This window comes from Mirounga leonina, unplaced genomic scaffold (assembly GCF_011800145.1).
Source record: "Mirounga leonina isolate KUSES-001 unplaced genomic scaffold, KU_Mleo_1.0 Mir_165, whole genome shotgun sequence".
Lineage (NCBI taxonomy): Eukaryota > Metazoa > Chordata > Mammalia > Carnivora > Phocidae > Mirounga > Mirounga leonina.
The window spans coordinates 8,888,089-8,904,210 of NW_023270415.1; the positions used below are offsets into that span (position 1 = coordinate 8,888,089).

Here is a 16,122-nt window from a genome sequence, read left to right on the forward strand (position 1 = left end):
CCAAGATTATAACATTATATAAAACTAAAAATTTTAAAATGGGAAACCATTCTTTAGAAGAAGAATGGACAGGGAGTTCCAGCTTTGCCACCTTTATGACTTTGGACATCATTTAACCTCAATTTAAAGGAGACTTTAAATTGGTAACCTCTGTAATACCTTTCAGCTGTGCATTGTAAAACTCTAGAAATCTTCTAAGTATTAGATCATTCTTGTGGTTGTTTGACTTTGGAATCATGAAAAAGAAACCTTCTGTCACTATTTATGTGCCAGGAACTATGTCAAGCAGGTTGTATGTGTGCTATTTCCTAAGGAAAAGAAAACTATAAAATTGGATGGTCTGCCCAAATTGGCATAGCTGAGTCATGAAGCCAGGATTTTTACTCCGTTTTTTCTGATATCCCTGTTCTTTTTAAATTCTTTTAAAAGTGTAGTATATGTGATTTTTCAAAGATATCAATTGTTAAGTCATACTCTGAAGATGCTTTTTTCCCCCAACATCTTTGTATTATACAAATAGCTTCCATTTCAGTGAATTACAGTTAAGTCTCATTAATTTATATAAAGTTTTTAATATTAACTAGGAAAGTATGATTCTGGAAGCATAATATAGAAGCTAGAAAATGGTGAAGGAAAACTTAACATTGAAGACCCAGACCCATGTTGATGAACTGTATGTAACCCCTATTAAATCATGCCCTAGGGCATGACGCTTCTCACCTTATATGGTCTCCTAATAGCCTGAATGAAAGTTGTCTTCACATAACTGGAATAGGACTTATTTTCCTGTTTTCCGTAAATTCATTATTTACTCTCAAAGTTCTCTGCGCTTGCCAGATTAGCCAGTCCTGTGAGCTCAAATCAGTGTTTATTGCATGAAAATGATTTTTTCCTCAAAATTTTTCAAATTTGTCTTCATTTTGACATTGTATCGTAACATGACAATTAAAATATCTGCCCTATGATACAGTAGCAAATAGATTTGGAAATTTTTTCAAAATATTATGGAAACCATCCATATTGTAGATTTATATTTCTATGAATATAGGTCTCTTGCCAAGGCTTTCTGTAGCTTAGTACACATTTGGTAAAGAAAAATATCTAATGTGGGTCCAAAGCTAAAGGAAGGCTACTTCTGTCATGTTCTCCCAGACCCAATTGTTGTCTAGGCATATGCTCAACTGAATGGTTAGAGAATCCACAAAGTTTTGCACTTCGATGTTAAAGATTTTTTTCCCTTTCTGTGTACTTCAGTGTTACTGCTATCCAGTAGAATTTTCTGTGATGATGGAAATGTTGTGTATCTGCACTGTCCAGTATGATAGCCACTAGCCACATGTGGCTTTTGGGCATTTGAAATTTGGCAGTGTGGGGGTGTCTGGGTAGCTCAGTGGGTTAAGCAGCCAACTCTTGATTTCAGCTCAGGCCATGATCTCGGGGTCCTGGGATAGAGCCCTGTGTCAGGCTCCACGCTCAGTGGAGAATCTGCTTGAGAATTCTCTTTCCCTCTCCCTCTCCCCCTCCCCCGGCTCATGGGTACAGACGCATACTCTCTCTCAAATTAATAAATAAGTCTTTAAAAAATGTGGCAGTGCGACTGAGGATCTAAATTCTTTATTTCATTTTAATCAGTTTAAAGATAATAACCACGTATGGCTAGTGGCTACCATTACTGGACAGTGCAGTTCTGTATAATGTCATCCAGCATTTGCCAGCATTTCATTTACATGATAGACTGAGTGTTTACATTCTGTTAGGCCTAAAAACAAAGCAGCCTGTAAGAGAAATAAAGATGAAAACAGGAGGATTGACTGAATATATTTGATGTTGAAAATCATTTTCCTATTGAGTTTCTAGTGTTGTCAGCATATCTTTCCATCTGTCTCTGTACTACAAATGGAGCAGATTGAATAGCTAAAAAGGACATTTTCATCTTTTCTCTTACGAATGTTAGTTTACTTAGAACAGAAAAAATAGCATTGTAAACGCATGATTTCAACATGTAATTGGAGCGTATATTCATTGTTCAAGTGATTTATTTAGTGCATTATTTCTCAAAAGTTAACAAATTTTTAAAAACGTCATTTTCTAGAAAACAACTATGTTTCCATGACAACCATGGTGTATGCATCAGGGTTCCATTTAGCCCTTCCAAATATAAAATATTGCCACCAGCACACTGGTGCACATACAGGTGCATTTGAGTTATTGAGTGCCAGATAGGAGTGAGCTAAAATTAACTTATGTTTGCATTGCTAATTATGAAATTGCAATAAATTAAATGAAAACCCATTCGATGAAAACATAACGTTGTCGGTTCCCTCTTCCTAAGATGTCTCATTAAACATTATCGGCAGATGTTTTTACATTTCTTCTTCATAAGCTGGCTATATGGGTTTGTCAAAATGTGTTTTAATTTGCTTTTCTGTAGAAGTTGTCAAATTTGTCTTTCTTTGGAGGCTGCATCTCATTTTAGGAAATCGGTCGTTTCTGAAATCCTAGTGTTACAGGCTTGACATGTAGTCAGTGACCTTTCCAAGTGTTTGCTGCTCAGGCTGTTCAGAGCAAGTGCTGAGCATGTGTTCAACTCTCAGTAGATACTATGTGGCAACTGTCACTACTTACTCTGGAAAAGCTGAGTGACACAGCTTTGAAAGCCAGGTCCTTCAGTCACATTTTCTTGGTACTACACAAGTGAATCTTTCTAATTTAGATTAAAATTTTTAGTTAAGGTCTTTATCTCTGGTATATGTGCCAAACTTCCTTAGTCTTTAAGTTCTTATACCGGGGCGCCTGGGTGGCTCAGTTGTTAAGCGTCTGCCTTTGGCTCAGGTCATGATCCAGGGTCCTGGGATCGAGCCCCGCATCGCTTCTCCCTCTCCCACTCCCCCTGCTTGTGTTCCCTCTCCCACTCCCCCTGCTTGTGTTCCCTCTCTTGCTGTGTCTCTCTCTGTCAAATAAATAAAATCTTTAAGAAAAAAAAAGTTCTTAGACCGAGAAAAAAATCAGATTGCTCAGAAGATGAACTGTTCTATAGGTCAGTGTCATTGACTCTTCTTTTCCCACTTTTAGTGATTGCCATTGATATTGATCCTGTGAAGATTGATCTTGCTCGCAATAATGCAGAAGTTTATGGAGTAGCAGACAAGATAGAATTCATCTGTGGAGATTTCCTCCTGCTGGCTTCACATTTAAAGGCTGATGTTGTGTTTCTTAGCCCCCCTTGGGGAGGACCAGACTATGCTACTGCGGAGACCTTTGACATCAGGACCATGATGTCTCCTGATGGATATCCTTTGGAAGGCTGAGAGTTTACTCAAACAGTGGTTATGGAGAGAAAGGTGTGCATGTGAGTGACTGTGTGTGTTGTGTGTGTGTGTTTCATAGAGGGATTAGTGAAGTGGGATTCCAGTTTATTTTACATAAAAAGCCAGTATGTAAAAATTAAGTAGTGGTTGATTTCCAAGAGGAATGGCAGATGTGAAGTCATATTTCCTTCGGGTACTGTCCAATTTTATCATTAGAAAACAAGAATTAGGAAATATTAATTGCTTGAAATTATTGTCTTGGAAATTGGGAGTTTCCTCAAGACCTGTCCGTAGACTCTAGGTGACCATCCCTTAACTTTTCTTCAGCTTACACTGGCTTGTGCTAATTCTCTTTGCATCTTCAAATGTTTCCTGTCACTCTTCCAAGATACTGAAGCTAACCCTTCTTTCATAAAGAATAGTTTTTATTATTTGTCCCTTTCTTTATCTCTCCTCCCCAGAGGAATCATCTGTTTGACTCTAACAGGAAGCATGTTTCTAAATTGCTAATTAAAATTTAGAATGTAATCCACAACGACCAGATTTACTTGTCTTTATTCTTTACTGGAAATAGGTAGTATTATGCTTTCCTGTTCTATTTTCATAATTAGGAAATGGCAGAAAGAGAAAGTGTATTTCTGACTCTTGGCTGCTTTCCACAAGGATAAACGAATGAATAGGCTTAACTTCCAATCTCTGACCCATCTGAATTACAAAATCTGCTACTTAATTCTCTTTTAGGTTCCATTAGAGGATCTAAATGTGTGTCTCTTAGTTACATATCAAAATACATTTGGGTTATGACATAAGAACCTATCTCTGATCAGAAATTAACTGCTGTTTTTGTTATCGTTCCTTAACTGTTGTCCACCTTTGAAATCTTCAGGCTTTCCCGGAAGATCACTAATAATATTGTTTATTTTCTTCCAAGAAATGCTGATATTGACCAGGTAAGCCACTAGTAAAGAACTTCTATGAGCCTCCGGCATAACTTAAAAAAATGCGCAGAAAAAAGATACAAGGCCTTCCTTTGAGAACGTATTTATGAGAAGTCTCTGGCTTTTTGACTATTACTAGAAAACTGGAGGTGTTTGGCAATTAAATCCATGCCTGTTTCATCCACTTCATCTCCACAACTCCTGGAGGACATATACATAAATTAGAGCTCTTTGGGCTTTTAATTATATGTTCTGAAAGGATAACATGGAAAGGGTAGTATGTTGTGTTTCAAATGCACATGCCTAAACTAGCCAAGATCTGTCTTTATTGAGACCTATCTTGGGAGTAGAGGTTTTAGGTATTCCTCGAAAGAGGAGCCTAAATAGAAATATACAGACAGATAAAACTTTAATTTGGCCAGAAGCAATTTTAACTATAGTCTTGGGATATAGGACACTTGACTAATAGTTGAATGAGTTAAATGTCCTTATGCCATTCTTCCCATAAACACTTATTTAATAATGTTATTTTTTTCTCGTAGAATTGGATTTGGTATAACTGCCTCATAAAGATTCGATGATGTCTTCATGTTTTTGTTGATTTGCTTTCTATAAACACTGCATATCTAATGTGTAATAAGCATTCTGTTGAAAATCTTTTGTCTTTTTATATTTTAAATTTTACTGTAGTGTTACTAGCTCCGAGGTTTTTCTTTCTCTCCTATTTGATACTGAGAGCTGACCCTGTCGTTCTGACCTTTTTCATCTTGTTCTGAAGAAATTCTCTCTCGTTATCTATTGAACTAAATTTCTCACCGCTTTTATTCCTTTTTCTGGGGCATCACTTATGTGGACATTAGTCTTTCATAACTGTATTTCCTGGTGCTTTTTCTCTTCCTTTTTCTTCTGGGAGATCTGGTCTTCCAACTAGTTGCTCCTTCAGGTATATGTGTTCTATTATCTATCTCATCTATTGTGTTTTTTAGTTCAACTATTATATTCTTTAGACTTAATATCTCTGTACTGTTTTTTGTTTTCTTCTTTTACACTCTAAATCTCTTACTGTTATTTTAAGAAGTTTAAATTCCTAATCTGGTCTATCCTTTCTGAATTTCATATAATTTAGAATCCATTTTGTTTTTCTTCCATGAAATACTTGTCCTCAAATATCTTGTCTTACTGTGTATTGGCTATTCTCAAGTAATGCAGAAGGAGACAGGCTGTGTTTAGGGTCCCTGGGGACCCTTGTAAAAACTGTAACTGAGTCCCACCTCAGAAATTGATCTAACCAGTTTTTTAAAGGTGCCAGATCATTCTAATGTGCAGCCTGGGTTGAGAACCACTGCTGCAGTCTGTGTTAGCCCCAGTGATAACCTCAAGGGATGAAAGTAGGTAAGCTGTGGGGTTGCCAGCCCAGGTCCCACAAGACTACAGGTGTCTCAGGACACAACTCCTCACCTTTGAGGAGGAGCTGGACAAAAGCAGATTTAAAGGCTGTACGCTTTAATCTTCTACCGTCATTCATCAGCTCACTGGTGTGGAGAAGGAAGAGTGAGACAGTGGATATCAGGGATTAGTTCCCACCTGTTGCTCTCAGCTCTTCACAGCAGGATTTCTTTTCAGACTGCCCTACCTTTGCTCCTGAACATAGACCAGCGTTCCCAGTTTTTGTAAGTGAGGCAGCATATACCAAATGCAGGGTGATTGAGAGGGAGCACCAAGAGCAGAATTTCTTTTATTTTTTTTTTAATTTATTTTAGAGAGAGAACACAAGCAGGGGGAGAGAGAGAGAGAATCTCAAGCAGACTCCTGTCTGAGTGCAGAACCTGATGCGGGACTCAGTCTCACGACCCTGAGATCATGACCTGAGCCGAAATCAAGAGTTGGCCGCTTCACCAACTGAGCCACTCAGGCGCCCTGAGAGCAGAATTTCTAAGTTCTTGTTTTCTTTCTTCCTGTCTTAGCTTCTCACAAGCACAAGCACTTCCCTCCTGCCCTAGGCAGAGGCACTCCCCTTCATCCTGCACACACACATTCAGACCATCCTGGGTCTCCAGAGGTTTCTTTTGTTTGGTTTCCCTCTGTTGTGTCAGCATCTTCCTAGGGCTTTGGTCATGAGGACGTAAGTAACAATGCAACCTTCTCATTAAAAAGGTGGAGATTAAATATCTGGCTCTCTCATTGTGATGACCTCAGGAAAGGCTCTAATGATCTCGAACGTAAACTGGACTTTAAAGAAGCTTCGATTATAGGAGTTGAGAAGGTGGCAAGAGCACCAATGATATGAAAGTGAGCATATGTGAATAATGTTCAGTTAATGGGCTCAAAACGAGAGAGAGAGAGATATTAAGAGTCTAACAGACCTAGTTGAGTCTCAGCCCTGCCACTTACTAGCTGTCTGGCGACAGTTCTGAGGCATAAATGAGTATGTGGATACTCAGTACCTCTAGCCCATAAACTCTCAATAAAGTCCCGTGTATGTGACTTTGAAGATCCTGTTACAAAGTTTTTGTGAGAAGAATGTAAATGTTACTAACACTTTGAAGAGGGCCAGTATGGAAAGATGACATCTTTTCTCTAGAGGATAGAATAGAAGGTTTTATATTTATGAAATGATAGAATCCCAGATAATATATTTTTCTCTTTCTCTTATCAGAAACATATACTCGCTTGAAAGGACATATTCTTGTATCAGTTTGTCGCACTCTCCCGATCTTGGCTTATTTCCTTGGTCTTTGGGACACTGGCTCTCAGCTTTGGCTGCTAATTGGAATTGCCTGAGTGGCTTTTTTTTTAATTGTGGTAAGAGACACCTAACAAAACATGCAGTTTAGTGGCATTACATACATTCACATTGTTGTGCAAGCATCCCCACCATCCTTCTCAGAACTTCTTCATCTTCCCATGCTGAAACTCTCTACTTTGAAACTCTATACTTTTAAACACTGACTCCCCATTACCTGGCCACCGCCATTCCACGGTCTCCATGAATTTGACTATTCTAGGAACCCCAAATAAGTAGAATCTTACAGCATTTGTCCTTTTTTATCTAGCTTTTTTCACTGAGTGTAATACCCTAAAAGTTCATCCATGTTTGAACATGTGTCAGAATTTCCTTCCTTTTTAAAGCTGAGTATGTATATGCTACCTTTTGTTTATCCATTCATCCGTGGACATTTTGGGTTATTTTCACCTTCTGGCTGATGTGAATAATGCTGCTATGGGCGCACAGTGTCTATTCCTGCTTTCAGTTCTTTTGGGTATATAGCCAGAAGCGAAACTGCTGAATCATAGAGTAATTCTGCTTAGTTTCTTGAGGACCCACCATACTGTTCTCCATGGCAGCTGAACCATTTTACATTCCTACTGGCAGTTCTTTAAGAGTTGCAGTTTCTCCACATTCGCAGTTTCTCCACATTCTCGCTAACATTTGTTTTTTGTTGGTTGTTGTTTTGTAATAATAGCCATCCTAATGGGTATGAAATGGTATCTTATTGTAGTTTTGATTTGCATTTCCCTGATTACTAGTGATGTTGACCGTCTATTCACATACATATATTCTGGGTATTAATCCCTTGTCAGTATATGCTTTGCCCATATTTTTCCCCATTCCATGGGTTGCCTTTTTACTATCTTTTATTTTTTATATCAAATTTGATATTAAGCCATACCTGCTACTTATGTGACTCTGATCTGCATCCTAGACTCCAGATAAGGTTGAGCCTGTTGATTCCATAATTCTTATTTGCCCATGTAAATATTATGCTCTATAACTAGTCTCATAAGAGGTTATATGATCCTTGTATTAAATATTAGATGGGCTGACTTGGATACTTGAATGACAATAGGAAATTTCCTACTTATTGCAAAAGTTACAATGAGTACATTTTTTCTAGTTAAATTAACACTTGCCCAAGGAGGAAGTTAACTTTTTTCTTTAACTTGTGTTTTTGGTTTACTTCAAAAACCTACTAGAATCAAGGTTGGTGATTTTACATCTTCTACCTGTAGAGGGAGTAATGACACTGAAGAATAATAAAAGTCAAAAAGGAAATGAGATTTCAAGTACATTATATTGTTTGGTATTGGGATCAAATTACAGAAGGAAGTCAGCTTTTCTTTTTAAAATGAAGAAAATCTATCCATATGTAGGATTTTTAGAATGAGAGAAAACGCAGAACTGCAAGAATGAGAGCAGCGTTACAGAGAAGTCAGTTTTTTTGTTAAGGAACATTTAGAATGTCACAGCGACCTGAACTTACAAATGGGCTGGGTTCCTCGAGTTTATGAGTTGGCTTTTTGAAGCTCGGGCTGCATTTTTCCCATAGAAATGTCTATAAAGAACAGTTAATTTCTCATCCAGGAAGGTTTATACTCTGGAGAATATTTATATTTGGGGTAACTGAACTGAATGTGGGCCCAATACAGATACAGCTTGTCCTGTAGTCTCTCCACGTGGGAGATGAGGCCAATTGTTTTCTGTATCTAGTAAAATATTTTTCTAGGTCCCCTATTATCTCAGTCTTTTACTCCCTTTTTCTGTGTGGGGGTTACTCCAGGACACATATTCCCTTGTTACCCAAACTCTCAACTATCCAACTCAACAACTAACTAATTTAGGAAGTCTTTTTGTGCTAGGCTCTTTGGAGGGAAATCACAAGTGAACCTTTGGAACTGATTAGCTTCAGTTCAGAGGGCCCAGGGTATATATATTTATCTACTGGATGCGTGTTTCTTGCTGTGTTTTCTTTCATTTCTTTCCTTTAACAGTCATACAATTGCAGCCAATACTAGCTTTGGATCCACCAGGCATTCCAAATATGGAAAACTTCTGTTTTAAAAAGTAAATATACACAGTATGGATAGAGGTCTCTGAGCAGAGCAGAATGTTTGTATGACGTCCCTGTGGGTGGAAGCTCAAACCAGAAGGAGCCCTGTCTCCTAGGCAGATACTGGAATGCAGGGAGGAGTGGCTGGGGCTTGGTGTGACCCAGCACCTCCTTATCCTTCTCTCTTAAAATATTTGGAGTCAGAAAAGTGATAGCATTTATGCTTTTCAGGTCAAATTAACTTAAAACTCTTTCCTTTGTAATTTGTTTAAACCAGTATAGAAAGCAGGGCAACACTGAGCAACATCCCTAAGAACTGTGTTGAAAAGTGAATTGGGAGGTGGCCCTATATCATGTAACTCCTGGCACTTGTCTAGTAGACATGCTCCACCTTCTGTGACTTACCCCACACAGACATCATAGTAACAAGTAGGCCAAGCCCCACCTATTTTATTTCCTGATAAAACAGGAAAGTACTTGCAAATTGACCTAATACCAGGTAAAACTTAACCTGCAATTGTTTAAGTTGTATCCTTAAGTATAGAAATTGTGAGATTTAATCAAGAGGGCTCCTCTTTCTGGTGGGCAGAGTTCTTGAAGTTCCCACTGAAACCAGTACGTCATATCTGAGAAGGGGCAGGTTCCCCTAATTAGAGCAGTCATCACACTTCTCATAACTTATTTCATTAGGTAGGTAGCCAGGCAGGGAAGGAGAAGGGAAGGAAAGGAGGACTTATTTATAGGTAACATTTCCAAAACCACATAGAAGAATACAACTATGCAATTGAATAATTAAAGCTATTTATCAATATGGAAACTATTAGGAAATATTGTTATTTGGAAAAATATTTTAAATATAATTAAATTCAGTTCATTAGCATTTGTTTTTAGCTGAGTACAAGAAAAATTTACCACTAATTTCTTTGCAAATATTAATTATAAGCTATTGTAATATCTAGTTATTTAATAAATGAAAAGTTTATTCCAGGCTTACTGGTTTCTAAATATTAAGAGTGATAAGAAATTTGTGTCAAATTCTTCTAAATGAAATTTCCATAGTAGAAATCTGGTCTAAGGGCAGCACTATCAGATAGCCAAAACTCTGTCCACATGGTAAGTACGACAAAGTCATCCCAAAAGTGGAGGACCCTTAGTCCATGTGTAGATACCAGAAGAAGGAGAGAATAGCAGGTGGACCAAGAACTGGATTGGACTTCTGGTACATGTAGGAATAGTAAACTCTAAAACTGTTGAACCTGAAAATAACCAGACTCCGAACACTCAAAAGTACATTCATCCTACAAAGGACCAGTACCCTGCATCTGTATACAAGACAAATAATTTTTTTTTAAAGATTTTTTATTTATTTATTTGACAGAGAGAGACATAGCGAGAGCAGGTACACAAGCAGGGGGAGTGGGAGAGGGAGAAGCAGGCTTCCCGCTGAGCAGGGAGCCCGATGTGGGACTCGATCCCAGGACCCTGGGATCATGACCTGAGCCGAAGGCAGACGCTTAACGACTGAGCCACCCAGGCACCCACAAGACAAATAATTTTTAATTATAAATGTTCAATAAATGTTTCTTGTCTGAATGGCATACTTAAGAGTTTGGGACCTCCCAGCACATTTCATTGGATTATCACAGCAGCTAGAGTAGACAAGTCAGGTTATAAACCAGCCTAAAGTTACAGAAGAGTGAAAAGGGGAGTTCAGTGATGTGCCTGGTCATTCTCTTTCACAATGGCAGTGCCTTACGGTCTCCCACTGATAAGGGATTCATTACCAAAAGGAACAGATCCATCTCTTATCACTGAGTTAGCCCACCCTGAAATTGGGAGCAGTGAATAGAAGTTGAGGTGACAAGAGAAGCAAAAGGAATTATGAAGAATTTCTGCTGAATCAGTTCTGTTCCATTCTTGATTGGTGAGAAAAGCAAAAGAAAGCTAAAAATTCACCACAAACTAGAAGGCACTTGCTGCTGAGCTTTGTCTGCCACAGGTATTCTCTTATCTCATCTAGTAACTGGTACCCAGGTTCGCAGACCACCTCTGTTCCTAGCAAAACCTACCGCTTAGTACATGCGTTGCAGTTAAGGACATAGTTGACCAGCTTCTCACGTTTATTAGCTGGCTTTTCCCTTGTGAAGTTTGCTGTTGGACAATAGCGCAGTGTTGTTCGTTCTTGTACTCTGTATATTCTCATTCTCCACAGGGGCTGTGCACCTGGCCTCGTAAGTGGAATTGGAAAGGCACAAATGCTTCTGAACATAAGCTTATATTTTCTTCGTCCCTTTGGGTAAATTTTTTCAGTAAATGATGTAGATAAATAGAAGGATACCACACATAGTGCTACGAACAAGTCCTGTGCTAACAGCTGGGGACTTCCTGATTCTCTGGTCTGTTGTGCTTTATGTAACTAGTTAAATTTAAGAACAGTCTTCATGTTTCCAGTTTCCAGATTCCAGCTCTGAGAACAGGTAAGAAGTAAAGCTTAGTGAACTGATTTTTGGTAGCCTTCTCCTAAGAGACTAATGCAGGTAAACTTTTAATGCCCAGGAGAATTTTTTTTGACATATCCCCACTGCCGCCCTGTTGATAATGGTGGCTTTTAAAAATCATACTTCTTTTAATCAACAAGTAAATATTTGGAAAAAAGGAAACAGGAAATGATACCTGAGAGCCTGAGGTAGCATTCAAATTATCTGAAAAACTATTAGCACAAAAAACAAGATTCATTCACTTAAAAAAAAATTTTTTTTTAAAGATTTTATTTATTTATTTGACAGAGACAGTGAGAGAGGGAACACAAGCAGAGGGAGTGGGAGAGAGAGAAGCAGGCTTCCCGCTGAGCAGGGAGCCCGATGCAGGGCTTGATCCCAGGACCCTGGGATCATGACCTGAGCTGAAGGCAGACGCTTAACGACTGAGCCACCCAGGCGCCCAAGATTCATTCACTTACACATAAAAATCTCATTTCTGTTTACCATGTGCAGATAAATAGAACTAATCTTAATAAGTATAAGTTTTGAGTGTTGCCTGGTTTTCTACTGATAAAAAATATATCCTTTTATCTCCCGGAGAACCTGTTCATCAGAAATACTTTATCCAGCTTACTTTGACTTGTGTGTAATTATTAGTTGGATGTCAGAAAAGGAACATGAAGGCGAAAGGAACTGTAGATAAGGTACTTGCCTGTTGGACACTCGTTTCTAATCACAGCCAATAATCGTTCAGGTGCTTGCTACTCCAGTCCCTAATTGGCAGAAATCCATAGACCCCATAAAAAATACTCTTCATTTTCACCTGATGTAATTTGTGTCTAAGCAAGTTTTTGCATATTGCGATATAACCACTTCTCCAATGTAGTAATAGGACTGTTTTTCAGTGCTCTAATTTTTCTGTATCTTTCTTACAATAAAGTGTTCCTGTCCTTGATATTGATTACATGTTTTTCCATTAGGTTCCAGTTTGGTGGTTATTGTCTCTCATTCAGGTACCATACATTTTTACTTCAAATCAGTTTGCTTTTGAAAAAAATGCAGGGGTGCCTGGCTGGCTCTCAGTCAGTAGAGCGTGCGACTCTTGATCTCAGGGTCGGTCATGAGTTCAAATCCCATGTTGGGTGTAGAATTTACTTTTAAAAAGAAAGAAAGAAATGCACTTTTGAATGTTTAGTTGGCTCTTAAATCTTCAATGCCTTTCATTTTTACTAAAGTTATCCCTTTTAGTAAAAATAATAGTTACCCGTTTCTCCTTTCCCAGTCCCCAAGGAACAACTATTATAAAATCTAGTTGATGAGAGTTCCAGCCTTAGTTCTAGTGCCAATCCAAAATAATTGGGATTTCTTTTGGTAAATCTTGTTAGTATACTTGGGTAATATGCCAAAAACATAGCGTGTAATCCAGAGCCGTTGTTAACCTTTATCTATTTATCTACCTATGTTTTTCTCTCCTTCCCCTGTCTCACCCCCTCTTTTCCTCCTCCTCTCTCTCAATTTATTAAACTTTAAGAAAGGGGAAGGAATCAAATAACATTTTGCCAGTTATACCTACTAGTGAAAAATAAAGACAGTTGGAAGTTAATGGCCTTAATTTGGCCATTTGATTGAAGCAAAGCATTACTGATTTAAACTACATAACCTTATAGTCTTTTCAATTCCATAATGCTAACCTTTAAAAGTACAAAAAGGCTAAAGTTAGAAATTGTTTTTAATTAGAACATGTGAAAGTAACATACTAAGTTTTGTTTTTTTTTTTATTTTCTCTCTAAACACTGAATAGAAACAAGTTTTCTCATTGTATTTTGATATAGATTCACCTTTTCCTCCAATATCAGGAATGGTGCACACATGTTTTATTTGTCTGTCATCTGACTCTCCCAGCCTTCATGAAGGCAGAGATTATTTTGTTTTTGCTGCACTCCACTGCCTGGGACAAAAACCTCTAAGCGCTCAGTAAATAGTTGTTGAATAAAATAATAATTCATTAACTATTTTGCAACAGACCTGGAAAAACCCCCACACATTGAAGAGGACATCTCCACTCCTTTATCCAAAGCACCCAAGTCCAGGCAACCCTCTAAAAGGTGGGAGAAAGGGAAAAGAAAGTACCCCACCTTCTCAGATTTTTTTAAAATTATTCTCTTTATGGCTCACAAAATACACTATTGAGGGAAATAGGTAGTATTCCTGTTTTTCAGATCTTTCTAAATTGATGGTTGAACTGGTATTAAAGTTTGCCTCTGACTTTGCTTTTGGTTTTCTGCTAGACCTATCCTAACAGATTTTTGCTATGGTTTCAGCTCTGCTTGGTTCTCTTAATCTGCTCTCTTCTCTCCTCCCCAACCAACACTATTCCCCCAGAGAAAACTTCAGCTTTTGCTGCCAATGTCGCTTCCTCTAAGTAAATCACTATTTAAAGGAACAGGAGAAATACTTCACCTGAGTTATATCTAACTCCTAGAAAAATTACTGTGAAATAATTATATTGTAGATGTACCAGTCAGAATGCCTTTTATTGGTAAAGACAATATTTTCCATTTTACCCTTCCTTATGAAAAATCAGACTGGCAGGGGCACCTGGCTGGCTCAGGTGGTGGAGCGTGACTCTTGGTCTCGGGGTCGTGAGTTCAAGCCCTACATTGGGTGTAGAGCTACTTAAAAAAAGGAAAAAAAAAAATCAAGCTGGCATAAAGGTACCAAAATAGAAAATAAAACAATTATTCCTATAATTGCCACTCTGAGACTAGTTGAATACTTTTAATTTCTAAAATTTTACGTTAATATATTGCTTATTAGTGAATAGTGGATACACGTGTGCTTTTTATCATTATGACAGATCCTGTGTTTGACTCCAGTTGTCAGCTATTCCTACTGAGGAAAACACAGCCATCGCTTTGTGTCCCTCTTGGAGATGGGGGTTGATATTGACATTGACATTGCTACTGGTTTAGTGGGACCGCTTCTTTTAGAATGACCTGTGGTTTCTTCCCTATTTCTGTATCTGTGACTTTTTTCTAAGAGGAAGTTGAAATGCTTTTTTAAAGCATACTCATTGGTGATGCACAATAAATCTTCCCTTCAGCCAGATGCTGGTGTGGCCTGTGTAATACCACTGAGATTAGATTTCTCAACCTCCAAACCAAATTAAACCAACAGCGCCTCTCTTCACAAAATAAACAGTTTTGCCAATTATGATCACAGAATGAATTACAGAAACTACATGTCTTGGGGCCCCTGGGTGGCTTAGTTGGTAAAGCATCCTACTCTTGATATTTGGGAAGAATATGTTCATTTTCTCTTCCTCTGAGTTCTTTAGCTTCTGGCATTGGAGAGATTAGGCCCTGTACAAATAACGTAGCATAATGGTCTTACCATATTATTGGAAACAAGTATTTCCACCACCAAATACTGCATAAATACTTGCTTGCCTGCCTAGAAAGTAACAGTGAACATTTGAGGTGCCTCATTATTTTGAAAAACTTAAATGAAAACCCAGTCTTATTATTTGATAAAGCATATAAAGAAAATACTTATTTTGAAATCATGTTTATGTTATGTGTGACTTTCTTCCATTCCTTTTTTTAGGTGGCGTCCTTAGCTGGGCCTGGAGGGCAAGTGGAAATTGAACAAAACTTTCTTAATAATAAATTGAAGACAATCACTGCTTATTTTGGGGACCTGATTCGAAGATCAGCCTCTGACTCATAACTGTGAGGTGGTACAAGGACAAAGTTCATGTGTGGTCAGAACATTATTCAGATGAGACCCTTGGGATTTCTTTCTATATTCACTAATATTTTGTACCCACGATCTTATATCACCATATGAAATGGAAACTTACATTAAGTAGATTAAGGAATATTAATGAAGTACTTTGACATCTTTGGATAATATTAACTCTGTACATTATACATTAGGATAGTAAGTAACTGAAATGGAAAAGGTAGGTTTTCCCCTGTGCTTACTGTCAGACAATGTGTATATGTGTATGTGTGTGTTTCTGGTTTTTTTTTATAATTGCATATGTTTTGGTTTAACATCTTTGTGTGTTAAGTGTGTGTAAAAAACAATTACTGTGTTTTTTCTAACATAGAGATAAAAGAAAACAATGAATGAGCCATAGTCTATCTGCCCATTTGACCCTGCTGAAATAATGTTAAACCCTTAAGGGTAGAAACATAAAACAGTACAGAAGGGTACAAAATAAAAAGTAAAACTCTCCCACCCTGGCCCTACCCTTTATTCATTTACCTAAAGATAACTACAGCCAACAGTATTTTATAATTCCTTTAGAAGACAGAAAAGGAATTGCAGTATACTTTAATATACTTTTTTCCTCTCATTCATGCACTGTTCAATACTCCTTCCTTTTTTTTACTTAATCTTTTTTTAAACTATGTACATTTTACAAATATATCTTGAAGACCTTTCCTTGTCCTTACATACACAGAGATCTACCTCATACCTTTTCATGGCTATCTTGTATTCCATACACTATAATTAATTTAACCAGTCCCCTGCTGATGGACACTTCGGCTGTTTTCAG

At 37.8% G+C, this 16,122-nt stretch overlaps 1 protein-coding gene across 3 annotated transcripts in view; it reads left to right on the forward strand.

Annotated features, from left to right (window-relative positions):
* The window catches only part of TGS1 (trimethylguanosine synthase 1), a 39,210-nt gene extending 23,346 nt beyond the window's left edge, over window positions 1–15,864 (forward strand). For 2 of the 3 annotated variants that reach the window (XM_035011167.1, XM_035011168.1), the window contains exons 11-14: window positions 3,073–3,289; window positions 4,180–4,258; window positions 12,536–12,568; window positions 15,162–15,864. In XM_035011167.1, the coding sequence (XP_034867058.1) occupies window positions 3,073–3,289; window positions 4,180–4,258; window positions 12,536–12,568; window positions 15,162–15,284 (452 nt within the window). In that variant the 3' untranslated portion in view covers window positions 15,285–15,864. The remainder of the gene's footprint in view (window positions 1–3,072; window positions 3,290–4,179; window positions 4,259–12,535; window positions 12,569–15,161) is intronic. The other variant, XM_035011169.1, reaches the window with a different exon arrangement.
* The last annotated feature ends 258 nt before the right edge of the window (window positions 15,865–16,122 follow it).